The sequence below is a fragment of the Bos indicus x Bos taurus genome, chromosome 6 (genome assembly GCF_003369695.1).
Source record: "Bos indicus x Bos taurus breed Angus x Brahman F1 hybrid chromosome 6, Bos_hybrid_MaternalHap_v2.0, whole genome shotgun sequence".
NCBI classification, from domain to species: domain Eukaryota; kingdom Metazoa; phylum Chordata; class Mammalia; order Artiodactyla; family Bovidae; genus Bos; species Bos indicus x Bos taurus.
In genome coordinates this window covers 87110323-87136719 of record NC_040081.1, presented here as the reverse complement: position 1 = coordinate 87136719, position 26397 = coordinate 87110323, and the positions used below count along the sequence as shown (strand labels likewise).

General features: G+C 38.0%; 1 protein-coding gene across 2 annotated transcripts in view; it reads left to right on the top strand.

Moving 5' to 3' along the window:
• The window catches only part of ADAMTS3 (ADAM metallopeptidase with thrombospondin type 1 motif 3), a 281050-nt gene that overhangs the window by 137591 nt on the left and 117062 nt on the right, over positions 1-26397 (top strand). For both annotated transcript variants that reach the window (XM_027544709.1, XM_027544710.1), the window contains exon 4: positions 9229-9385. In XM_027544709.1, coding sequence (XP_027400510.1) covers positions 9229-9385 — 157 coding nt within the window. The remainder of the gene's footprint in view (positions 1-9228; positions 9386-26397) is intronic.

Below are 26397 nucleotides of genomic sequence, written 5' to 3'. Positions count from 1 at the left end.
GTATTGAAAGCATATTTTGTGTGGCCGTCGTGCTGGTACTTAAGGAGACAAAGGTAACTTAAGAGACACAAGTTCGCTTCAGGAGCTGGCAGTGCCATATGTGTTCTGGGCTTAGTCGCTCAGTCACGTCCGACTCTTTGCAACCCCATGGACTGTAGCTCGCCAGGCACCTCTGTCCATGGGGATTCTCCATGCCCTCCTCCAGGGGATCTTCCAAACCCAGAGATCGAATCCAGGTCTCCCACACTGCAGGCGGATTCTTTATCATCTGAGCCAGCAGGGAATCCCAACAGTGCCATGAGGGAGACAGAAAATAATAAAGGTAACACTTAAGTGAGTCAACCTGGGATTTGTGTTAAGGGCTGTGAGAGAAAATACATTGCTCTGTCACACTAATTGGCTAAAAGATAGGTCGTAATTTACATGGGGATACCTAGTCTATATGCGGATGAGGGAATCAGAAAATAATTTCTAAGGAAGTAACATTTAAACTGTGATCTTAGTGCATCCATACTCAGTTGTGTCCAACTCTTTGTGACCCCCATGGACTGTAGCCTGCCAGGCTCCTCTGTCCATGAAATTTTCCAGGCAAAAATACTAGAGTGGGTTGCTATTTTTGATTCCAAAGGATCTTCCTCACCCAGGGATCAAACTCATGTTTCTTGCATCACTTGCCTTTAAACTGAGCAGCCCACCAGGCTCCCCCATCCCTGGGATTCTCCAGGCAAGAATACTGGAGTGGGTTGCCATTTCCTTCTCCAAGGCATGAAAGTGAAAAGTGAAAGTGAAGTCGCTCAGTCGTGTCCAACTCTTAGTGACCCCACGGACTGCAGCCCACCAGGGTCCTCCATCCATGGGATTTTCCAGGCAAGATGATCCAGCAATCCCACTGCTGGGCATACACACTGAGGAAACCAGAAGGGAAAGAGACACGTGTACCCCAATGTTCATCGCAGCACTGTTTATAATAGCCAGGACATGGAAGCAACCTAGATGCCCATCAGCAGATGAATGGATAAGAAAGCTGTGGTACATATACACAATGGAGTATTACTCAGCCATTAAAAAGAATTCATTTGAATCAGTTCTAAATAGATGGATGAAACTGGAGCCTATTATACAGAGTGTAGTAAGCCAGAAAGAAAAACACCAATACAGTATACTAACACATATATATGGAATTTAGAAAGATGGTAACAATAACCCTGTATACGAGACAGCAAAAGAGACACTGATGTATAGAACAGTCTTATGGACTCTGTGGGAGAGGGAGAGGGTGGGAAGATTTGGGAGAATGGCATTGAAACATGTATACTATCATGTATGAAATGAGTCGCCAGTCCAGATTCGATGCACGATACTGGATGCTTGGGGCTGGTGCACTGGGACGACCCAGAGGGAGGGTATGGGGAGGGAGGAGGGAGGAGGGTTCAGGATGGGGAACACATGTATACCTGTGGTGGATTCATTTCGATATTTGGCAAAACCAATACAATATTGTTAAGTTTAAAAATAAAATAAAATTAAAAAACAAACAAACAAACAAAAAAAAATAAACTGAGACCTGGAGAATAAAACACAGCCAGCTAAGGGAAGTGTAGCATGGCAGGAGAGGAACATTCTAAATAGAACCAACAACGTTTCAAAGGTCTGAGGCCATAAAGAAGGTGGGAATATCAAAAGAAAAGTGACACTGAACACAGGCCCCTCAGGCTGGGGCACTGGAAGTAGGGGGACAGGGGCAGTTCTTGGGGGTCGATAGGCAGGGCTGGGGTGATACAGGCCTTGAAGGAGTGTGGTTTTAAATGCAATGGGAAGCAACTGAAGTGTTTCAAGCGAAGGAGTGACATGATCTTATCTGAGTTTGAGATGGCCACTTGTTCATCAAATACATTGTCTTTCCTCCCTGGGCACACAGCCAGATTCTGTTTCCTGACTTTCTTTGCAATTGGCTGTGAGCCAGCCATGCGACTGTATCCTGCCCGTGGAAGTAAGTGGTACTGCTGACATGACCAGGGCTAACTCAGAAAAATCTTCCGTGTGGGCTTCCTCCTGCTGTTCCCCCTTCTGACTGGGCAAACATGGCAGCCCATATTGAAATGGCAGAACCACCGTCAGTCTGGACACCCACATGGCTTGTGGAGCGGAACCCCCGCCTGGCTGACCTAGAAATATTCCGAGCTTCTATCTGAGCAGGAAAGCAGCACCTGATGTTTTGAGCCCTTACATAGTCTGTCCATTTGTTATCACATTCTAGCTTGTCTAAAATAATACCATAATTTGAAATAGTAATTTTTGGCTGCTGTACTATGTGGAAAAGTGAGACAGTGTGAACAGTAACAATGGCCAAAGTGAAATTCCCATAGGCATTAGGGAGATTTCAGCTGAACTAGATTTTGGGTGGAGAATCAAGAGCTCCTTTGACAGTTGGCTTGTGCAGTAGGCTTGTGGGCAAAGAATCTTCCTAATTTGACTTTCAACTGCCATTACCATTTACTGTCTGGACTTTTCATAATATACATCACTGAATACCTTTAGGCATATATTTCATTTATTTGGCTAGATTGCCCTCAACTGGAGGGTAGGTGAACCATGTCTTTAAGAATTTTTATTTTACTAAGGTATCCAGTACAGTGCTTTAGATAAGACTTTTTTTTTTTTTTTTTCCATTTAACTTTGCTTACATGATGAATAAAAGGGTAGGCTCTCACTAAATGGGAAGGAAATCCAAAAAAGAGGGTATGTATGTATTTGCATAGCTGATTCACTTTGCTATAGAGCAGAAACTAACACAACATTGTAAAGCAACTATATTCTAATGAAAAAATTTTTTTAAAGAAGGCAGGCTCTCAGATTTCCTGTCCTTGGAGTTGTCAGAGGTTTTGTGATCCAGCTTTTGCCTTGCCAGTGACTCTGCCTCAACCTCATTTAAATTTTCATTGTCTTCTAAGGGGAAGGATTAGATGTTTTAAATTTTACCTGTGACCTAGTGGAGAAAGTAACGTCATGGGGCCCGAGATTTGAACATTTCCAATAGAAGGTATGTAGAAATGCTTTTTAATGGTATGCGGGCTAATCCTACCTGCTTTCCCCATGGCTTTCAAGTGTCCCCAGTAGTCATTGCCCATTGCTAAGAGGTTGCTGGCTGCTTCAGTGACCACTGTGTCCACTTAGGTTTAGGCACAACAGGAGGCAATTTCTGTAATCCAAATGAGCAATGATGAGGTCTGTAACTAAGGAAGTGGCAGTGTAAATAGATGAGAAAAGAATGGAAGAGACTTTACAGAACCATGTGACTGAATGGATTTAGGGCCAAAAAAAAAAAAAAGACTTGAATGAAGATGAATACTGATAAACTTCAGTCTGTAGACTTTGGTATACAACAGACCTGTGTTTCCATAATAAAGCCAGTTAACACTGCCTCCCATCAACAGGTGGCATTAGGAATGAGGCTGGACATTTCAGCCTTGGATGTAGTCCTGTTAGTTAACTTTTTATATGTTTACTATGTTTATGCTTAGTTTGCATGTGTTTTATGAACATTACCCCTGGTGGCTCAGATGGGAAAGAGTCTGCCCACAATGTAGGAGACCTGAGTTCCATCCCCAGGTTGGAAAGATCCCCTGGAGAAGGAAATGGCAACCCACTCCAGTATTCTTGCCTGGAAAATCCCATGGACAGAGGAGCCTGGCAGACTATACTCCATAGGGTGGCAAAGAGTCAGACACAACTGAGTGACTTCACTTTCACTATCTATGAATACTATTAACCCATCAAAAAAGTGATTTCAAAATTACTGAGAAAAAGAGATTTAAGAATATGACATTAATGCTAAAGAGATTAAAACAAAAATTGAAAAGCATGAGAAAGATGTTGGAAATTGTGTTTGTAGAGGAGATGAATCCATTAACAAGAGGAACAACTCGGAAAGGTCAAGATCTAATCAGGCCGCTTGTGAAAAAAAGCATTTTTTCAGTACAGCACTAGGGGAAAAGTAATTGACCAGATGAGGAAACAACCCCGGATATTGGAGTTGTATCTGGGAGATAACATTACTACTGAATGCCCACTAGCTCAATGTTCTTTGTAGTGAAAGGGTAGAAGTTTTTTCAAGAGGGTAAAACTAACCACTGTGGAAAAGCTGTAGTGATATTTCCTTGTAAGACAAGGTGACATAAAGTCAAAGGCTGTTTGAATGTGCACAGTAGTTAGGGGGATGTAGAGATGGCACGTGAAGACACCAGAGCTTCTGAGAATGCCCTCTGAGGCTTACACAGAGGGAGCGGGGGTGAGACCATATCTAGGAGGTGAAGACAGAACAGAAAATGGGGACAGATGTGGATGCAACAGAAAAGCAATAGTAATAGGCATATTTGCTGAAAACAGATGCTATGAGGCAAGGTTTACCTACATTTCATGTCTGTGCTGCTTGACATGGAGCAGTAGAGCCATTAGACCTGCAGTTAGAAGTGGTTGGAATCATCCCCCCTTCCCCTTGCCTATATTCCATGAGAGTGAGTGACCTCACGTTTGTAAATAAAGAATAAGAGCCTCAGAAGAAGATGACTTAGATCTGATAAATATTTTCAAATAATTACAATTCCACACTAATACATTATTTTTTCAACTTTGTTTTCAAATGTACTGCTATTTAAATTAATATTCCATATTAGTGCATATAATATTAATTTAATATTAATTATATTAGTCTACAAAATGTTAGATTTTATTAGACTGATTATATTCTTTGTAGCCAAAGATGGAGAAGCTCTATACAGTCATCAAATCAAGACCAAAAGTTGACTGTGGCTCAGATCATGAACTCCTTATTGCAAAATTTAGACTTAAATTGAAAAGAGTAGGGAAAACCACTAGGCCATTCAGGTATGATCTAAATTAAATCCCTTATGATTATACAATGAAAGTGACAAATAGATACAAGGGATTAGATATGATAGAGTGCCTGAAGAACTATGGACAGAGGTTCACAACATTGTACAGGAGGTGGTGATCAAAACCATCCCCAAGAAAAAAAAATGAAAAAAAGGTGAAATGGTTGTGTTAGTGGGCCTTACAAAGAGCTGAGAAAAAAAGAGAAGGGAAAGGCAAAGGAGAAAAGGGAAGATATACCCATCTGAATGCAGAGTCCCAAAGAATAGCAAGGAGAGATAAGAAAGCTTTCCTCAGTCATCAGTGCAAAGAAATAGAGGAAAACGACAGAATGGGAAGGACTGGACGGAGGAGCCTGGTGGGATGCAGTCCATGGGGTCGCTAAGAGTTGGACATGACTGAGCAACTTCACTTTCAGTTTTCACTTTCATGCATTGGAGAAGGAAATGGCAACCCACTCCAGTGTTCTTGCCTGGAGAATCCCAGGGACAGGGAAGCCTGGTGGGCTGCCATCTATGGGGTCGCACAGAGTTGAACACGACTGAAGCGACTTAGCAGCAGCAGCAGCAGCAGAGATCTCTTCAAGAAAATTAGAGATAACAAAGGACATTTCGTGCAAAGATGGGCACAATAAAGGGCAAAAATGGTGTGGACCTAACAGAAGCAGAGGATGTTAAGAAGAGGTGACAAGAATACACAGAAGAACTATACAAAAGAGATCTTAATGACCCAGATAACCATGATGGTGTGATCACTCACCTAGAGCCAGACATCCTGGAATGTGAAGTCAAGTGGGCCTTAGGAAGAATCACTACAAACAAAGCTAGTGGAGGTGATGGAATTCCAGCTGATCTGTTTCAAATCCTAAAAGATGATGCTATGAAAGTGCTGCACTCAATATGCCAGCAAATTTGGAAAACTCAGCAGTGGCCACAGGCATAGAAAAGGTCAATTTTCATTCCAATCCCAAACAAAGGCAATGCCAAAGGATATTCAAACTACCATACGATCACACTCATCTCACATGCTAGGAAAGTAATGCTTAAAATTCTCTAAGCTAGGTTTCAACAGTACATGAATGAAGAATTCCAGATGTTCAAGCTGGATTTAGAAAAGGCAGAGGAACCAGAGATCAAATTGCCAACATCTGTTGGATCATAGAAAAAGCAAGGGAATTCCAGACAAATATCTACTTCAGCTTCACTGATGACTAAAGCCTTTCACTCTGTGAATCACAACAAACTAGAAGATTCTTAAAGAGATGGGAATGCCAGAGCACCTTACCTGCCTCCTGAGAAACTTGTATGCAGGTCAAAAAGCAACAGTTAGAACCATATAAGGATCAATGGACTGGTTCTAAATTGGGAAAGGAGTACATCAAGGCTGTATATTGTCACCCTGCTTATTTAACTTATATGCAGAGTTTATCATGCAAAATGCCCAGCTAGGTGAGGCACAAGCTGGAATCAGGTTTGCCAGGAGAACTATCAATAACCTTAGATATGCAGATGACACCATCCTTATGACAGAAAGTGAAGAGGAACTAAAGAGCCTATTGGTTAAAGTGAAAGGGGAGAGTGTAAAAGCTGGCTTAAAATTCAACATTCAAAAAACTAAGATAATGGAATCCGGTCCCTTCACTTCATGGCAAATAGATGGGGAAACAATGAAAAGAGTGGCAGACTTTATTTTCTTGGGCTCCAAAATCACTGCAGATCATGACTGCTGCCATGAAATTAAAACATATTTGCTCCTTGGAAGAAAAGCTATGGCAACCATAGACAGCATATTAGAAAGCAGAAACATCATTTTTCCAACAAAGGTCCGTTTAGTCAAAGCTGTGGTTTTTCCAGTAGTCATGTATGGATGTGAGAGTTGGACCATATAGAAGGCTGAGCACTGAAGTGTTAATTGACGCTTTTGAACTGTGATATTGAAGACTCTGGAGAGTCCCTTGGACTGCAAAGAGATCAAACCAATCAGTCCTGAAAGAATTCAATCCTGAATATTCATTTAAAGGACTGATGCTGAAGCTGAAGCTCCAGTGCTTTGGCCACCTGATGCAAAGAGCGGACTCATTAGAAAAGACCCTGAATCTGGGAAAGATTGAAGGCGGGAGGAGAAGGGGATGACAGCATGAGATTGTTGGAAGGCATTACTGACTTAATGGACATGAGTTTGAGCATGCTCTGGGAGATGGTGAAGGACAGGAAAGTCTGGCGTTCTGCAGTCCATGGGATTGCCAAGGGTGGGAAGCTAATGAGTGACGGAACAACAACATTAGTGTATGTGGGACTTGCCTCATGGCTGAGCCATAAAGAATCCTCCTGCCAATGCAGGAGCCGTGGGTTTGATCCCTGGGTTAGGAAGATCCTCTGGAGAGGGAAATGGTAACCCACTCCAGTATTCTTGCCTGGGAAATCCTATGGACAGAGGAGCTTGGCAGTCTACAAAGTCACAAAAAAGTCAGACATGACTTAGAGACTAAAACAACAAAATAACAATTAGTGTATGACCTTTACAGTAGGAATATGAGCTGTAGCTATTTGAATGTAATGTGGACTCAATACTTAATGAAGAATAAATTTCAGACAAACTATCATTTCTCTTCAACTATAGTAGTGAATAGTGTAGTCCTGGTGTTTTCTAAGAAAATCAAAGATGAAACAGAGTCATAAAAACACCAGTGAGGTGAAAGGAAGGAACTGAATATCAGATAACCTTTTCATTCAAAAGGATGAAGCTGGAGAAGGAATGAAATATGTAAAATCATGAAATTAGATTAATATGGGCAAAATTTGAGCTAGTTCTTCAAATTAATAAATGTTAGAAATATAGAGTTTCCAATGAAACTGAGGTGAATTAAGGACAGAAGTAACTTTATGTATGGAGTGCTCCATGGAACTCATTCTTCTCATACCATGGTGATATGATGGGAAGATATAAATGGGTTACAAAAATACTTAGCAGCAGTGGACAACAGCCCCACAGTGGGTTACTATGGGAAATCAGAGATTTTTCTTGAATTTATGTCCCTGTAAGTTTTTTTAGAGATAAAATGCTAAGTAGAATACATAAATGTGCTTCATCTATAGACCGATGAAATTATATAGATTGTATGATTTTCTTATTCTTACCCTATGTAAAGCTCTTATTTTGCCTTATGTGCGTGTGTGCTAAGTCACTTCAGTCGTGTCAGACTCTTTGTGACCCTATGGACTATAGCCCAACAGGCTCCTGTGCCCATGGGATTTTCCAGGCAAGAATACTGGAGTAGGTTGCCATGCACTCCTTCAGAGATCTTCCCTACCCACGGTTCAGACCACATCTCTTCTGTCTCCTGCATTGGCAGGTGGGTTCTTTACCAGTAGTGCCACCTGGGAAGTCCATTTTACCTTATGTCGGGAAAGAACAAATTAACAAGATGCTGCCAGTCAGGCTGTCTCGCCCCACACTCTCACGCCATCTAGCCCCATGTTCTATGAACAGTGACTTTGCAGTGTTAATGTAACGGCTGAGATCTCATAGCACTACACATGCACCTCACGAGGTACTCACTTGGCCATGGGCTACTTTGTGTAGTATGCCTGTTATGAACTTCACCATGAGAGCCCTGGCTGCTGCTGCATCAGGGCTACACTGGAGTGACCCATGGTTAGGTTATATGGGGTTATGTTTTGGCTACATTATGGTTATGTTATGGCTGCTGCTATGGCTGCTTCTCTCCTGCCTGCTTCATCAGCCAGGAGAGAGGCTGTGTTATGGCTGCCGTGCCAGCCAGGAGAAAATAAATGTGTCTGCAGTTCCTACTGTTCCTTGAGTCTTCATCCAGCCTCTGATTTCCTGCATTGCCTACCCTGGGTTCAGCAAACAGTGTGAACAGCAAGACAATTGATGTCACAAACAGGATCAACAACACCTAGGAATATTTTATTCCTACCATATATGAATTTCTACCTTTGAATGACTGATATTTATAGCTTAACCATTTTAATCTGGTGGCTCAGATGGTAAAGAGTCTGCCTGCAATGCAGGAGACATAGGTTCGTTCCCTGAGTTGGGAAGACCCCCTAGAGAAGGGAATGGCAACCCACTCCAGTACTCTTGCCTGGAGAATCCCCTGGACAGAGGAGCGTGGTGGACTACAGTCCTTGGAGTTGCAAAGAGTTGGACACAACTGAACAACTAACAGTAACTAGCCAGTTTGAATTTATAACCAAAAGTGGAAAGAAAGTTCATTAGTTTTCAAAAATTGTATTCTTACCATTTAAAACACTAATTGTAAGCTAGAGATAATAGATATTTCTTTTAACGTAACACATTTTATGTTTTCTCTAGGCTGGAATGATAAAAAGTGATAATGATGAGTATTTCATTGAACCCTTGGAAAGAGGTAAGCAGATGGAGGAAGAAAAAGGAAGGATTCATGTTGTCTACAAGAGATCAGCAGTAGAACGGGCTCCCATAGACATGTCCCAAGACTTCCACTACAGAGGTAGGCATCTTTGACAAGCCTCAATAGTTAACTGTGGTTCTAAGATAATGATGAAAACAACTCTCCCATCAGTTAAGAGAATGTGATAGTCATGTGCCTTTATATAATGTGGAAGAAGCAAAAGAAGCTTATATTTATAAATTATAACATATGGCTTGCCAATTTTTAAATGCATAAGAGAAATACATATTACAGGTATTATTTTACTTCAAGGCATCATTCTCCCAATTTGTTATTTTTTATTTCTTTTAAATTTTCACATTAAAATGAACTTTTCTCTAGCTTGGGTTAAAATTTCAAAGTGTGTCTTTCAGGATAATCTAAATTATGCATTATTAATATTATTTTAAAACTTTTAAAATGAGATATATTGACACAGCAAAGAATTGTATTTTGTTTGAAGTCCAGTGTGATAGATAACATTTGGAAATAAGAATGCTCTTTGATTTCGCCTATTTTGCAAAACTTTTTACAATGTAAAAGTGACAATTAGTTGAGTGATTCTGTCAAATTTTATTTTAAGGTAGGCTAGGCCACTAAAGTCAAGTGAATTATTGCCTGTCAAGGTTTTCTGTTTATTTTTTTTTTAATGGGATTGGAAAGTAACTTGGTATTAAAGAGATGCTTTTATAAGTTTGGTATTGAAATTCCCTTTATGGAAAATAAAAGAATAATAGGAATATGTTTTTTAACCAAATCTCAAAAAGCCTGTACAATTGACCCTTGAACAGCACTGGAGTTGGAGTATCAATCCTCCTTGCCCTTGAAAATCCACATATGATTTATAGCCTCATCCCTTACATTTGGGTCCTCTGTATCTGAGGTTCCCTATCCTCAGATTCAACCAACTCTGGATTCAACCAACTAGGAATCAGTGGATCATGCAATATGGTAGTATTTACTGTAGAAAAAAAATCCACTTAGAAGTCGACCCAGGTAGTTCAAACCCCTGTTGTTCAAGGGTCAACTGTATTTTCTTTTGTAAGGCCAACTTTCTAAATTAAAGGCAATAGAAATTTCCCCTAGGGAAATGTCAGGGATACAGATAATCTTCTTAAGTCAGAAGCCATCTGTCTTCTAGATTAATGATGTCTTCTGAGAGTTGTTGCCTAGTTATTAGTCTGAGGATCAGATGCCACCATCTTCCTTTTACATGCATTTAAAATTAACATTGTCTGAAAATTTTTTGAGAAATTTCTGATTTGAAACAATAGGTCTGTGTTAACAGATGCAGTGCTATGAAATGTGTATCTATCCCAGGGGGTCACTGTAGTATAATAGAAGGAAATACACTCTGCAGTTAGAGAGACATAATAATGATAATAAGTAATAATAATAATGTGAGTAACAGCTCTACAACATAAGTTGTTAGATTAGTAGTTAACATTTTGGAGCCTCAGTTTCTTTATCTGTGAATAGAGATCAGAAATATATATCACACGGTTGTAATAAGTATTAGAAATAACATACACAGATTGCTGAGTGTAACCCTCAGCAATAATAGGTCCTGAATCAATGTTAGCTGTGGTTATTGTTATTAATTATTGATATTAATTATTTTGTGCAAAAGTTTACATAATAGGAGTTTTATTAAAGTTGAATAGTTAGACATTGCTTTCTCACATGTTGTGAATGCATTACCATTAATTCTCATTTATAAATATCTTCATGCTTTAGAAATGTTAATCTAAATCAAAAGATGGTGATATCAAAAGATAGATAGTAGGATACAGTGCTTTTTCTATAATCCTGATTGTTGTATGTTAAAAGTAATATCTTTTTTGAAGCAACAAACATCTTTTAGAAAAGCATAGCCCCACAGACTATAGAATGGTCTTGGAGGACTGGAAACCAGATAGCCTCTACGACTGTCCTCTGCTCCATCTATCATACTGTAGTTTCACCAAACTGTACCCTGTTCCTCCACTGCAGTCTCTGAAGATATCTATTTCTATAAATAGCACCCTTTGGTGCTTTCCAATAGTCTGATATCTATAGGGGAAGAGAGATTATTTTTTTATTGAAATAATAAAATTGTAAGAAATATTACATTTAATACCTATTATATTTTTGGATGTTAAATTAGACAAAATAATTCAGGAGTCAAGGTATATACATTTAAAAGAATTGGATATAATTAATTTGGGACATTATTTTAGGAGACCATTAAAAATATAAATTCCAGTAGCATCAGTATCAGTATAATCAGATTATGTGAAGAATTTTTAAGAAGACAGACTCTGAAAACAGTTTTCCAATTGCGAATAGAGGATTCAGTTCAGTTCAGTTGGTCAGTTATGTCCGACTCCTTGTGACCCCATGAATCACACAGCACGCCAGGCCTCCCTGTCCTTCACCATTTCCCAGAGTTCACTCAAACTCATGTCTGTTGAGTCAGTGAAGCCATCCAGCCATCTCACCCTCTGTCGTCCCCTTCTCCTCCTGCCCCCAATCCCTCCCAGCATCAGGGTCTTTTCCAATGAGTCAACTCTTCGAATAGAGGATTACTTTATAGTAAAAAGTAAGCCACAACCTAGGGTAATATATTTTGGAAAGGTTTTCAACTGTCAATGGGTCAAAGCAAAAGGGGTTCCTTTGTTAACTCTCAGTTACCTTAAAACTGGAACCAAAATAGAGCCATTCAGTTCTCTTAGAACATTCCATGATAAACCTTAGTATGAACTTCACAATTTTTATTTTCTTATTTATGTAGTTCCAATTGAACTGAGTTGCTGGTGCTATCAATTTACCTCTTTTGGAGAGTCTTAAATTGTAACGATATATTTTAAAAATGTAAATATCTTCCTAGGGTAAATAGAGATTCAAATTTAGAACCTGAAATACCGACTATAATATTTAAATTATTCTTTTAATTTCTTGGTTTCAGGACTGAGAGCCAAGATTTTTCATGGACTAAATACTTTCCAAGTGAAAATTAAGAATATATTTTTATAATTCATTCCATCATTCTGAAATTTAAAATTAAACAGGTTCCAGAATTATAAAGATATATTGATTTATAAATGAAAACTATAGTATGATATAAAATATTAATTTGGGGGGTCAATATAGGATGCTGTTTTAGGAGATATAAGGTCTCTCTTCAATGAGTTATAGGAAGAGGAATAAAATATATAAGATAAGCCTTCCTCAGAAAGAAATGTATTTGAGGGCCACAGTCTTCATAAATTTCTCTAATAGGTTAATATAAACACTCATCAGGAGGGGTTTGGATCATAAGCAAGGCACTTCTATCCCTTTACAGCTTCATCAGTGGGGCCCTTGTAAATAAATGCTCTGCTGTTATTTTGCTAGTCATCACACATTGCCTGGCCACATTTCTTGCTTTGTCAGTTTAGCAGTTCAGAAATGCCATTCATTTGAGGTCTGTAATTTGTTGCAAGTGTTCTGCTGCTGCTGCTGCTAAGTCACTTCAGTCGTGTCTGACTCTGTGCGACCCCATAGACGGCAGCCCACCAGGCTCCCCCGTCCCTGGGATTCTCCAGGCAAGAACACTGGAGTGGGTTGCCATTTCCTTCTCCAGTGCATGAAAGTGAAAAATGAAAGTGAAGTCGCTCATTCGTGTCCGACCCTCAGCGACCCCATGGACTGCGGCCTACCAGGCTCCTCTGTCCATGGGATTTTCCAGGCAAGTGTTCTAAGTTAAAACCAATTATGACATGAACTAGGTGAGGAGTAGTGACTTGGAAAGAAGGAGCCAGACTGGGTTGAGATTGAAGTAAAATAGATGGGGTTATTTGATAGAGTAGTTGTTGGGGTAGAGAGAGAGGAAGAGTGATCATGGATGACTCAGAATCCTAATCTGGAAGACTATAGAGAATTCTGTTTCCAGAATTCAGGTATTTCAAATGAGAAGTTGGAATAGACTTGGTGAAGAATGACAAGTGAGAATAATTTTGGATACATTAACTTTGAAGATCCATTGGGACAGTAAGTGCTCTAAAAAATTCATAGTATATTTTCAAAATCATGTCCCAACATCAGTGCATGACTGTTATATACCTGTTGCAGTGGGGATGGGTAGAAGTGATCTTGGGAGTCAGGTAGCAGATACTGGCTCACGGTTGCTTAGAATGGCTCTGCTTGCCTTTTACTCTTTCATTCCTAACTCCATATCAGTGAGAATCAAAAATTGAACATCGCACAACTTTGGGAACCCATGAAAGATCTTTGCTACCTATCACTATAGGAAAGAAGATTATGTTCTTAAAAACAAACAAAAAAAGAAAAAAAAAAGTTTGGTTCTACCATACTCAAGAGCCCTAAGGTATTCCACTTGACTGAAAGCAAATATCTATTTTGATTCCTTATCTTTAAAAATATTTACCTAGGTTTCCATTAAAAGTCACAGCTTTGAACCTGTTGAGATGATAGATTATATAGTACAATTCAACAACAACATCAGCAAATCCTCCGTCATTCTCATATATTGCACAGATTTTCTTTCCTTGACCCTTAAAGAGGTTATATTGTTTTTGAAATGTGGAAAAAGATAAATATCTGTTTAAAAATATATTGAACTTGAACTTATAAAGTCACAAATACAGTGCTCTGTTCTAGAATTATTCTTTCAAGAATAAGACCTAAAACAGTTTTATATTTGGCAATATAAATAATATTTTCCAGTACAGAACTGGCAGGTGTTCACAACACATACCACACCCAGGTTCTGGCAAAGAATACCATCCTTTTCATTAAAGGACAAATATAAACTTGGCATGCTACGATAAAGAAAATTGTCTACTTCATCATGGGGGAGAGTTGAAGTTACTTCTTTTCTGATTTCTGTTTTGGGAGTATGGGAATTACATCCATTTTTGGCATCTTTAGTTTGGACAAAATTCTTTTATATATTACTGATTTGAATTTTACTTGGTAAAAACATGGCTAATAAACTCTTAAAGGGTCATAAAATTCACCACCACTGTTTAAATTAGTCATCAGTCTAAACCCAGATAAAAAGGAAAATACATGTCTGATCATCTCTGAAGAATGTCTACATTGTCATCAATAAGTAGTTTGTTTTAGGTAGTCTATTTTTCTGGGGGTGGGGTAGACTGTACTTGTATGACATCATTCAGCTTCTCATAATTTTTTTTCTTAATCTCTAGGCCCTTAGGCTTCTCCCCTCAAATTACAAACTATTCATTCACCAGAAGCTTTGTGTTAAAGTAATTTTTGTAATTACTTCCTACCAGTGGGAAACAAGGAATAGTAAGCCTTTATCTCCCAGCTTCCTTTCAGGATTTTCATTTTCCTGCATGAACCCAAGTGCTTGTGTTGCTGGTGTGGTTGTCATGGTGCTGTGAAGGAGTGTCTTTGTCCCAGGTGGGAAACATGTACAAGTCAGAAATGATTTGGGAGTTGCTCCTGGTTGCCAGGGAATGGAACTATGAAACAAGAACTAGAATAATGGGAAGACTATTCCTTATTTTAGTGACACTAGGAACTTCCTAGGCACAGAGTCCTTCCTTGATCTGTAGACACATCAGTAGGTGCTGTAATCCTTTGTATTTGGAAGTTCTCATGACCTATGCCCTAATCAAGGAGAAACTTTGGTGGGCATTGTAACCCACCCCCCCAAAAAAAAAATCAAATGAGAATTTAATTTTCACAGATGTTTTCTTATGAATGAAGCAAGAAAGATAATATTACTAAATCATTAAGTTCTGTCAATAGCAAATATTCTTTTAGGTAGATGTTAAATGATAAAATTTTCACAGCTGCATAGTTTAGTCTATATAATTTAAGGGTCAGCTATTTGTCAAAGCTACTCCCATTGGCTTCACATAGAAATACTAATGACATTTATGGGATTCCTTTTCAGGTTGGTTTTTTTTATATTTCATAATCTAGGTATTTATAATAATTATTGACAAAAGGAGGCAATTGAAGATTGAATTATTATATAAAGTAATCAGGAAGCAGAGTGAAGATTAAAGGAGCTTTCAGATGTGAAACATGAAAGATAATACTTTATTTCCCTTATTAGCATGTCTTACTGGGCCTATTCTATCTCTTCATGAATAGGTACAATGAAAGGAGTGTTTATATAGACCAGGCTTAAAGTGCACAAAATATTAGTCTGTATTTTTTCTAATAAAGTATTGAATATGGAAATGCACAACTTGTGTTGAGAATTCAAAGTTGCTGGATTACTATCAAAATTTTTGATAAGAGACATTGATTCAAAATTTTTTTTTTTTGTCTATTTGTTTGGTTTTCTTCTCATCTTTCACAACTATTATCACCACTTACCTGCTGTTCCACATTAACTTGTTCTTTTGGTTTCGTGCTATTTGTTCATTATTTCAGGACTCTGATTAATAATACCAAGCATCCTAAGATCTTGTGTATATTCTTGTCCAAAGGATAGTCTTTAAGTGTTTTTTAGATGCTACCTGAGTATAAGCCAATACTCAAGGCTTATATCTCTTGTGTGATTTATAGATTTATGTGTGGTTTTTGAATGTTAAGAATCAAGTCTGTGTGGGACTAAACCTTTTTACATTCTAAGTTCAATCATCTGCTTCAGCATGGCAGGTTTTGTTTTCACATTTTTAGTTTTATCAGGTCTTACCTTGCATACTCAGGGGAGAAAAGCAATGTTTAAACCCTTTTTGGTGAGACAAATGAGTGATAAAAGCAGACTCTTTTTATGTCCTGTGCTCTGTACTGGTAAAATGTCATTAAACAGCCTTTAGGTAACAAGAAATTAGGATATTAGGACAGCTTTTAAATATCTCCATTTCCCATTTTGGATGATGTATGCAGATAAAGGCAATATAGGAATTTTATGCAAATAAACATTGCCCCTTCTCATTCTGTGATGCTGGGGTTGGCTTTTGAATCCAGTAGGAAGTCCAGAGGAAATCAGCACAGGGTGTAGTAGATGCACCTTCCAATTTATGTTTAAAGGGGGTACAATTAATTTAATCAAGTTAGATACATTGATTTTGTCTCTTCAACACCTTTCTCTTATCTGTGATGATCCAACATTTGAAAAGTCAGAGGAAGTATTTGTAGTTGTTATAGGGGTTGCTATCATTTGAGTTCCTCTGGGCATTTTAAAAACACTGTCACTCCCTACTTCTCTTCCACTTAAATTTATGGAAGACATATTCTAACATCCTGTTATTTCAGACTTCTACAAATTATTAATGAACTTTCATGATATACATAGGAATTATTTTTGTAGACTTGAGATCTATAAGCTTTGATGTTGGACAAAATCATTATTATATGAACCACCCGGATTTTTATTCTTAAGTAAAGTCCCGACTTTTTTGGATTTTTCGTCTTTCCTAGTTATAAGGCCCAGTTATAATGAGACTCAGAGGTCAACTCATAGCATCCAGTAGCACCTCACTCCACTCTGTTTCTCCTCTTGTGACCTTATGACAACTTTGATAAAGTAACTCAAATAATCTGAATTAAATTCAAGTTTTGTATTCTGAATAGAAATTAAGGAACTTGGAAGCCAACAGTTTAAGTAGTAGGAATTATGAAACTGGACCTTCCTTTTATTAATAGAATGATGACTTTGTAGCACATATTGGAGGGAAAAGAAGAAAAAGGAAAGCAGAGATATTCCAAATGCAGAATGCATCACGTTTTGATTTTGTACAGAAGTTTTAGATGTTAACTGGTATGTGGGCTGCTTTGGCTGGCTGAGTGGGCCTCACTGGACTGATATTCCTGGTCTGCCTGGCCACTGTGAGACCTACTGGCATTCAATGCTGGGCTTTCTCAGTCGGACTCCATCTGCTCTCAGGGATGCAGCAGACCACCCACCCTCAGCTCTGACTAGGACTAATGTTTCCCCAGCCCATGTGATCTGCCCACAGCTTCTGTGTGGGAGCACATCATGGTGGTTCAGCAGTCCTTTATGACAGGAAACTCAGATCGTGCTATTTTTCAGTTCAGTTCAGTTGCTCAGTTGTGTCTGACTTTTTGCAACCCACAGACTATGGCACGCCAAGCTTCCCTGTCTGTCACCAACTCCCAGGGCTTGCTCAAACTGAAGTCCATCGAGTTGGTGCTGGCATTCTTACAGCATAGGAACCAAGGGGTGTCATGGCTTCCTTGGCTACAACTGGATCTATGTGCTAGGAAGTTAAGTGTTCTTCTTCCAGTGTCCCCAGAGTAGAGTGGGAGAACAGGCTTTGGCCCTTGGAGGTCCTCAGAGATCTGTGTGTTTTAGTGCTGTGCCCCTTCTTTTGAGATTTTGCCTTGAAGGGAACTGGGAAGAAATCAGAATCACTGTATCCTCTCCATAAGCAGTCCAGAATCAGAAGGGCCAAGCTTGCCTTTTTATTCCTGTAATTAAATATTTTTTCCTCACTGCTCTAGCCTCATGATTAAGACTAATGATGACCAGGACTTTCTCTCATAGGAGGAAAACATAAAAACAAAACAAAAAAACCCTCTGTATTGTGGTCTCCAGGCCTAGCATTGATATGTTACATGAGAGCTATGAAGAATTAGAAAATTAATTCTTTTTTAACCTACAGATCTCTTTATTTTGAAAAACCTTATTTGAACTGCAGAAGTTGAATATCAAGTCTTTATATTCTTGGTGCAACAATCCTAGTGTCTAACAGCCACTTTCCTTTCCCTTCCCAGTCTTCCAGCTAGAGTTTGGGGGTCATTAGCAGGTTATCTATGCATGAAGGCAGAGAAGAATAATATATTCTTAAAATATCATTGCCATGTCACAGATTACTCTACTTCTGGGGTTCACATTGTTGTAGTTGCAAAAACCATATATATTGAAAGGGCTTTTGTTAGAATCCTGTCTCCTCTGACTATATACATGTAATTTGGGATGAAGAATAATAAGATGTCAAGTACAAAATAGCAAAAAAAAAAAAAAAAAAAAAAACAGGATTAAAGTGGAATTGATGTCAGAAAAAATAAATATTATCTTTATAACCCAAGCATACCTTACCTCATGACTTGTAATCTAAAATGAATCACAGATACAGTTTGGACATCCTGAGTGATGCATCAGGAGAACCTTGGAATTTTCAGTTTTCCAGTGTCTATATATATAAATTTGGAATCTTAACTCTTGCTTGATAGTTGTTTTCTTTTTCTAACTAATATCTGAAAATATAGAATTTTATCTCAAATTCTATAATACTTGTGATCAAAAGAAGATATCAAATTTATTCTCCTTATGAATATAGAGTCCTGATGTTTTCTTTCTGATATGATTAAAACAAGAAGTGACTTTTATGCATATTAGAGAACAGTAGCATAAATATAGTCCTCAGAAGCCCAGTTACTTACTTTTGCAGATTTTTCTAACTTTTGGTCCAGAGATAGAATAATGGTGTTGAAAGTGACAGAGGTACCATGTCCAGCCATCCTTCAGTACAAATAGGGAGGTCATCTGTTTTAGTCTTCTTCAGTTCTTGGCAATAACAAAGGAAAAATGAATAAGAACAGTCGTGAAGGCAGTCCCTTACCTTCGGTCCCCAGCTCCAGTAACTATAGCTTAAAAAGAACAACTTAAATGTGATAGACAGCAGAAAAACTAATGGGAGGGGGGAACTGTAAGTGCTCAGTATTTAATCCATTGAGAATACCCCTTATATTTTCATGAATAAAGACAAAATATAAGTGGTTATTTTAGAAAACATATTTTGATATAAGAACATGTTGCATTAAGATGGGATCACACACATTCTCTGTTCCACCCCTTTGCACACATACTTTAACCCCACCTTAATGGCCATTCCTGTGAAAGGTATTTCATAGCCAAAGGAATACAGTCCAACTGTGTTAAATTTCTTAGAGTAAAGTTAGCCAAGGATATCCTGTAAAAACAGACTCAAGCATTTGAATATGATCTCGTGAGCCAGTTTTAAAATTAGATCTTCAAACTGGGTCTTTAGAACACTAAAGAAATCTGAAAATCTAAGCAGTGACTTTTTTTGATACAAGAGTACTAACATGTATCTTTTCAACATTCTTTTCTATTTCCTATCTCACAGAGAAAGGGGGGAAAGCTCACATTTTTTCAGCTAGTTCATTAGAAAACTAAAGTATTTATCAGAGATAGAATACGTGTCTACAGCTTATGCCTTCACAGAGTATGCAGACACAATGTATAATTGTTAATGGTGAGTTTTAGGCTAACATATATTTATTATAAGTACTTAACATATGCTTTCCCATAGAGTATAATATACTTCTATAAGTAAGTAAATGTTAGTTGCTCAGTCCTGTCCAATTCTTTGGGACCCCATGACCCCCTTCCAGGATCCTTTGTCCATGGAATTCTTCAGGCAAGAATACTGGAGTGGGTGGCCATTCCTTTCTCCAGGGGATCGTCTCGACCCAGGGATGGAACCTGGATCTCCTGCATTGCAGGCAGATTATTTACCATCAGAGCCACCAGGGAAACACATATTTCCAAGATTGATAAAGATACATATCAAGATTGATTTTAAAAAATGCAATTAAACTAATCAGTTACAAAATTAGCTTTTTAATAACTGATCTAGGAAGCATGTTCAGTGACTTTAGAGATACCAGTGAAGGCTGAAGTGCTTGAGGGACTTCAGGCTGATAGTGAAGGATGCCTGGAAGTGATGACTGGGAAAAAAGGAAGACAATCCTAAGGAACCAAGACAAAGGTTTAGGTAAAGACATGATAGTGATGATGTGATGTTGACATTATTATTAATAACTAAAAGTAGAAAACACACATATATGAATCATGTTACCTCAAGGATTTTTTTTTGGTTGGTTTGTTTTTTATGTAATAACTAATTCAACCAGATTGATTCAGTGTCCTAGCTGCTATTGATTGGCAAGCATATTTTTTATTTAGTATAGTTTTAGCCCAAAGGCTTCCCAGTAATTGGCTTTGTGTTAACATCAAAAAATTTTAAGTAACATGCCCAACAGAATGTCTTATATTATCCCTGACCCCTACTCAATCTCTGAGCAGAGTGTTCAGGGATGGGGCAGAGATAAGGGTTCTCTGTTACATGCATTGCTTAGTTTTAAAATTATTATACAGAAAAATAATTTTAAAATTTTAATTTATGGAATAACTATGAACAGACCCTGATGCTGGAAAAGATTGAACACAAAAAGGGAAGGGGATAGCAGATGAGATAGTTAGATAGCATCACTGACTCAATGGACATGAATTTGAGCAAACTCTGGGAGACCATGAAAGACAGGGAGACCTGGCGTGCTGCAATCCATGGGGTCACAAATAGCTGGACGTGACTTAGTGACTGAACAACAACAACACACCCAAACTCAGTGTGCTTCAAAAGCAATGTTACATGTTCATCTTTATTAGAAGTAAAAAGACATTTTTGTGCCTAGCTAGATGTAACTTTGGAAGAAATATCTAATGTAGTTAAATAAGCTTCCTTATTGTGTCACTTGTTTGTTATTACTCTTTTTTGGAATATATTCTTGTCACCTCTATTTAGTGTTTATTATCCAGCTTGAAGGTCATTTTTTAATGAAAATGTTAATTTTTTTCCCTGAAATTTCATAGTTCTTAAAAGTTCTTTTGTACCCTTTGCCATATACCATCTTTTATAATATGAATTTTTTCCTTAATTTATTGAGATCTGTTTTTCAGCTCCTGGTATTTCATTTATTTTCAAAATAAATAACACTTTTTATTGATAAACTATGCTGCTCCATTTTGATTTTTACTTCTCTTTACCTCCGTGTGGCCTTAGACTCCCCCTTTGGGTTTCATGACTAGCGTCTTACTTGGATTTCTTTCTTAAGCCTCCTTCCTTTATAATTTTTCCTCTTCCCATCCTTTTCACAGAAGTCTCCTTCTTCTTTCTCATGTCTTATACCATTAGTGATCTTTGGGAGAATTGCATGGTCGTGTATATCATCTACATTCCTCTTGAACTCCAAGACTGTATATTCAACAACTTTTTAGCCACCTGCACTTAGATTTCCCGGGAAGACCTTTAACTCAATATGGCCAACACTGAACTTGTCTTTAACCATCAACCAGTTCCTAAACTGCTCCTTGATTCTCATATTAGATTTTAGTCTTAGTGAATGGTACTGGTATCCACCCAGTTAATCCTTCTGATTTCCATGTCCTTTATCTAGTTGACAGCAAGACCGGCAAGTTATCTACCCAGAAAGCTCTCAAGATAGCCCCTTCAGTCTCCAATTTTCTACTTCTGTTCAGAACCTAATAGTTTTCTGTTTTGAGTACTGCAGCAGTCCCTTGACTGTTCTCCAGTTCTAAACCCAGGTCACTCTAGTCCATTTTGAGATGTTACCAAATGTTGTGGATCATGTACCTACACCATGTTAGTGTGTGTGTTTGCATAGACACAAATGTATTATTATAGTTTATATATTACAGAATATGTGTAACATATATGACGTTCTCAGAGGTAGAAATTAAAAAGAATATAACAGAGATAACTTTGATAGAAGTTCTATTTTTTCTCCATATTCCAGTACATATTTTTATATATCTCTGTAATGTAAGTACACTGGTATCCTGCTTTGGAGACTGCTGCTTTTGATGGAAAATTTAGTAACCTTTCTGAACTGAAATACTTATAATATCACTATGTAGTCTAAACCTTTTAATTTTTAGGTAATTTTCTTTCCCCATTCCTTATTGGATAGAATATAACCATTTTAGCATTGTCCTCAGGCAGCACCTGGAATCTATTCACCTATTTTTTCTCTCGTACTGTCATTAGTGACACCCATTTCCCACTATACACTGTTTACTTTGAACTTTACTGAACTCTGAATTCCATAAACATACATTTTGCCCCACTCTACTTTCTTGTTTGTCCTTAGATATGATAGACCACATATCTCTTTCTTTTAAGATATTGGAATGTGTCTATATCAGGTTTAACCACTAGACCATCTTTTTGAGAAGAGAATAAATGTCCGCCTTCAGTTTTGTAGAATCTGAAAGGTAGATAATTTTTATCTCATATATGAGACTCAATGAAATGAGATAATTAACTTCAGCTTCTAGCACACATGGTTTGACTGTTTTTTTTTTGTTGTTGTTGTTTTGTTTTTTTTCCTTTTTTTTTTGTTATTTTATTTTATTTTTAAACTTTACATAATTGTATTAGTTTTGCCAAATATCAAAATGAATCTGCCACAGGTTTGACTGTTTTAATTCATATATTACCTCTTATTTTCATCTAATCTCATCCAACAAACTCTTGAGAAGAAAGATTAAAATTTTATTTGAATTTTAAAGATTAAAAGCTTCAAGTTTCTTATGTATAATAATTTAAGGGAGGTCAATTTTTTCTTAACTGGCATTGTATGTGATTGAGATAGGGCCTACCATTAACACATATCAGAGGGGGAAAGTAGAAAATACTTTGAGAAAATGTTCAGTCTCTTAGAAAAGTCATTGTTCTCCAGATACTTCCAAGAAATATCTGAACAGAATTTTTTTCTAAAGAAATTGTACTCTGATAAAGAAGACATTCTTAATCTGCAAGGACATCAGTAGGTCTAACAGCTTCTTGAATTTATTTTCTATATTCATAATATATATTTCTATATTCATATTTGTGTTGTCCCTTCTCTCCCAGAGAGGTTTCATACCTTGCAAAGGATTTTCAGTAGGGTCCATTATTTTAAAATTGGTGGTATGGAAACTGTTCTCAAACTGTTTTAATTCTCTTTGAGTAACTCGATATGCTCTTCCAAGCTATTTATATACATATATTCAGAACTAACAGGGTGAGAAGTGGGTCTTCTTATAAAATGACTATGTTGCCTAACACTTTGGACTTTTAGTATGAGAATATTAATTGAATAATATACTTATCCCTCAGTAAAAAATGTAATCTTTTTTGCCCTTTTAAATGTACTCTAGTCTAGTAGTACCTTCTGGCTAAAGATAAAAATGATATGTTTCAGTGGGAGGGAAACGTATTGCAGTATGCTTCCTTTTCAATAATGCAGAAGATAAAGAAAGATATGGCACCCCTTCCAACACATAGGATACATTTGTATTTGAAGAAATACAGGAAATGTGTGCCATGAAAATGATAATGCTTCGGATGAAAAGATCTTCATTATCTCAACCAACAGTGGTCTTCAGAAGCAATGACATCATTGTTGCTTCACTGACTTCAGAATTCAGGAAAGAGCCCGAAGCCGAAGAACTCAGGCAGCCTCTTTGTCAGACGAGGTGCAGAAAAGAAGACACAAAGAGCCTCCCTTTGAATCATGGCAGGCTTTGCGACTCCTTTCTTGGCTCTTTGTGAAAGCACATGACTGGGCTTGTAGAAGATTAACCCCCTTAACATTTCTGTAAAAAAATTAAACAGATGCAAAGCAGCTCCATCACTTTTTTCCTCTCTGTTGTGAATTCAGCGTTATGGTGGGCAGTGAATTATTTTGAATTCCCTCAGAGAGGCCAGAGCAGTCAATGGGGACTGGTGAATGAGGGCCTTCTGAAGGGCTCAGTTGTGGGTTTTCTTGGGCTTTCACTGTTCTTTTTAGCATTATTCCTCTGAAAGAGTTCCCTCGAAGAGTGGGGTCAGTCTAGAGACCTTTATAGTGCTTGAAGTAATCCACCCTCTAATCTGTTCCTTCCTGTGGGAAAATCAGTGGAAAAAAAAAAAAGAGGGCAAGCCAGTATTTACATCCAGATATGGACTGTTTAGACTGTTTGCTTTTAATTTAGTACTGTTCTTTGCATGAAAATAGCTTGATTTCAACTTCAGTTCTTTAATAAAGAAAAAAAATTCCAAAAATTCAGTCATGGATTACTGACTTCACTTTCACTTTCACTTTCACATGCTGTCCTTGATACTTTTAACCAGTCATGTGTCAAAGCTGATGAGTTGATCTTAATTTTTAACTCTGTTTCTTACCCTGAATTACTATTTCATTAATCCAGCAGCTATTACATATTTCTTAAAATAAGTATGTGCTATTTTATTGTTTTGAGAGATAAATGATCTTTACATCTTTGTTACATTTCCCTGGTTCTGAGTTTATTTATATATTATGTATATGGAAATCATTGATTGTGTATCTTGTCATGATATGTCAAAATGCTATGTTTGAGGGTAGCAAGATTTAGCTCTTGACTTTTCATGACAAAGCTGGTGACAGCGATAACACAAACAATATTTCTGTTGGGAATGGGACAGTAATTGGAAGATGGGATGATGAGCGAAGACTTTTGCATGCTTTTTTACTGTTAAATTTGTTTTAGGGGGTGGAACTGTGGATGATTTATTTCTTTTTGCTCTGGTTTCAACATTTTTTTTTTACAATTATCATAAAATGTTTTTGTAATAAGGGGAAAAAGAACAAAATTTCTTCTATTTTAAAATTTGAACATCAGCCACCCTTTTTCCTTTCCCCATGACAGATGCAGATCCTGGGCAAGTACTGGGCTTATGGGGGAGACAGGCAGCTGGTGGTGAGGGGTGCAAGTGCCAGAGCCCATCACTTGGAGGTGGGCTGTGGGCAGATGCTGGCAAAACCTCTTAGGATGCTGTGAGAGTCACATAGACAGTTTCAAAGCTCAGATCAGGGCTCACACTAAGTGCTTTGTAAAACGAGCGATTATTATTATTGACTAGCAACATCTTCACCACACTCAATACATTTGATAGCTTCACTCTGGAGGTGGGACCAAAAACATGATGTAAGATAGCAAGCTCCAATATCTTTTGACCAATAGCCATCATAGATCAGATAACCACCCCTTCCCCAGCCTTGACCTCCCAGGGCTGGCAAAGCAAAAACGTGGACAAACCTGGAGGAAGACTGGCTCTGAATCACACAGATGTCGCTTAACCTCTTTGTCTCGGTTTCCTCACTTATAAGATGGAGAGAATAATAGCCCCCACCTCACAGGAATGTGGTGAAGACTCAAAGAGGTCATGTAGACAAGACCCTTCTCCTTGGGTCCAGCCAACTGTGAGTGCTCAATAAATATTACACATTAGCACAGATTTTCCCTATCCTATGGTGGGCTCACATCCCAGTACATCCACTGTAAATTGAAAATCTCACAAGTAAAAATGCATTTAATACACCTAACCTATGGAACACCACTGCTTAGCGTAGCACCTTAAATGTGCTCAGAACACTTCGAGTAGTCTACAGTTGAATCATCCAACACAAAGCCTCTTTTATCATAAAGTGCTGAATATCTCCTATAATGTACTGAAGACTGTACTGAAAGTGAAAAACAGGGTGGTTATCTGGCACAGAGTAGTTGTAAGTGTATCAGTTGTTTGCTCTTATGATCACATGGCTGATTGGAAGCCAGCATCACCGGAGAGGACTGTACTGTCTACTGCTAGCCCAGAGAAAGAGCAAAAGTCAAAAGTCAAAGTATGGTTTCTACTGAGTGAGGACTGCTTTTACACCATCATAAAGCTGAAAAATCTTAAGTCAGTGTGAGTAGCGGACCATCTGTCCTTCAGCATTCACTAACACAGTGCTACCTGCCACCTGGATTTGGCCAGGCTTTAGAGGTTTTTCTGCCATTGTTTTCCAGTGTTAACCACTGTAATATAATATGAAGTAGACTTTTTCAAATGAGACATGTCCTCCTGTAGATTCTGGTTTGCTCCTCTGTTTATTTGCTTGGGCTGCCACAACTAAACACCCCAGATGAGGAAGCTTAAACAGCAGAAGTTTATCTTCTCATAGATCCAGAGCCTAGAGTCTGAGGTCAAGGTGTCACTAGGGCTGGTTCCTTCTGAGATGTTCCTCCTTGGCTTGCAGATGGCTGTCTTCACACGGTCTTCTTTGCCTGTGTGTCTCTGTCCACATCTACTCGTCTTACAAGGATGCTGATCATTTGGATTAGGTTTCATGCTAGCGATCTCACTTTACTTAATTATCTCCTTAAGGATTCCCTAAATTAGTCACATTCTGAAGACGTAGGGGTTGGGACTTCAACACAAGAATTTGAGGGGGACAGTTCAGTCCCTGATAATTCCTCATGTTCTGGA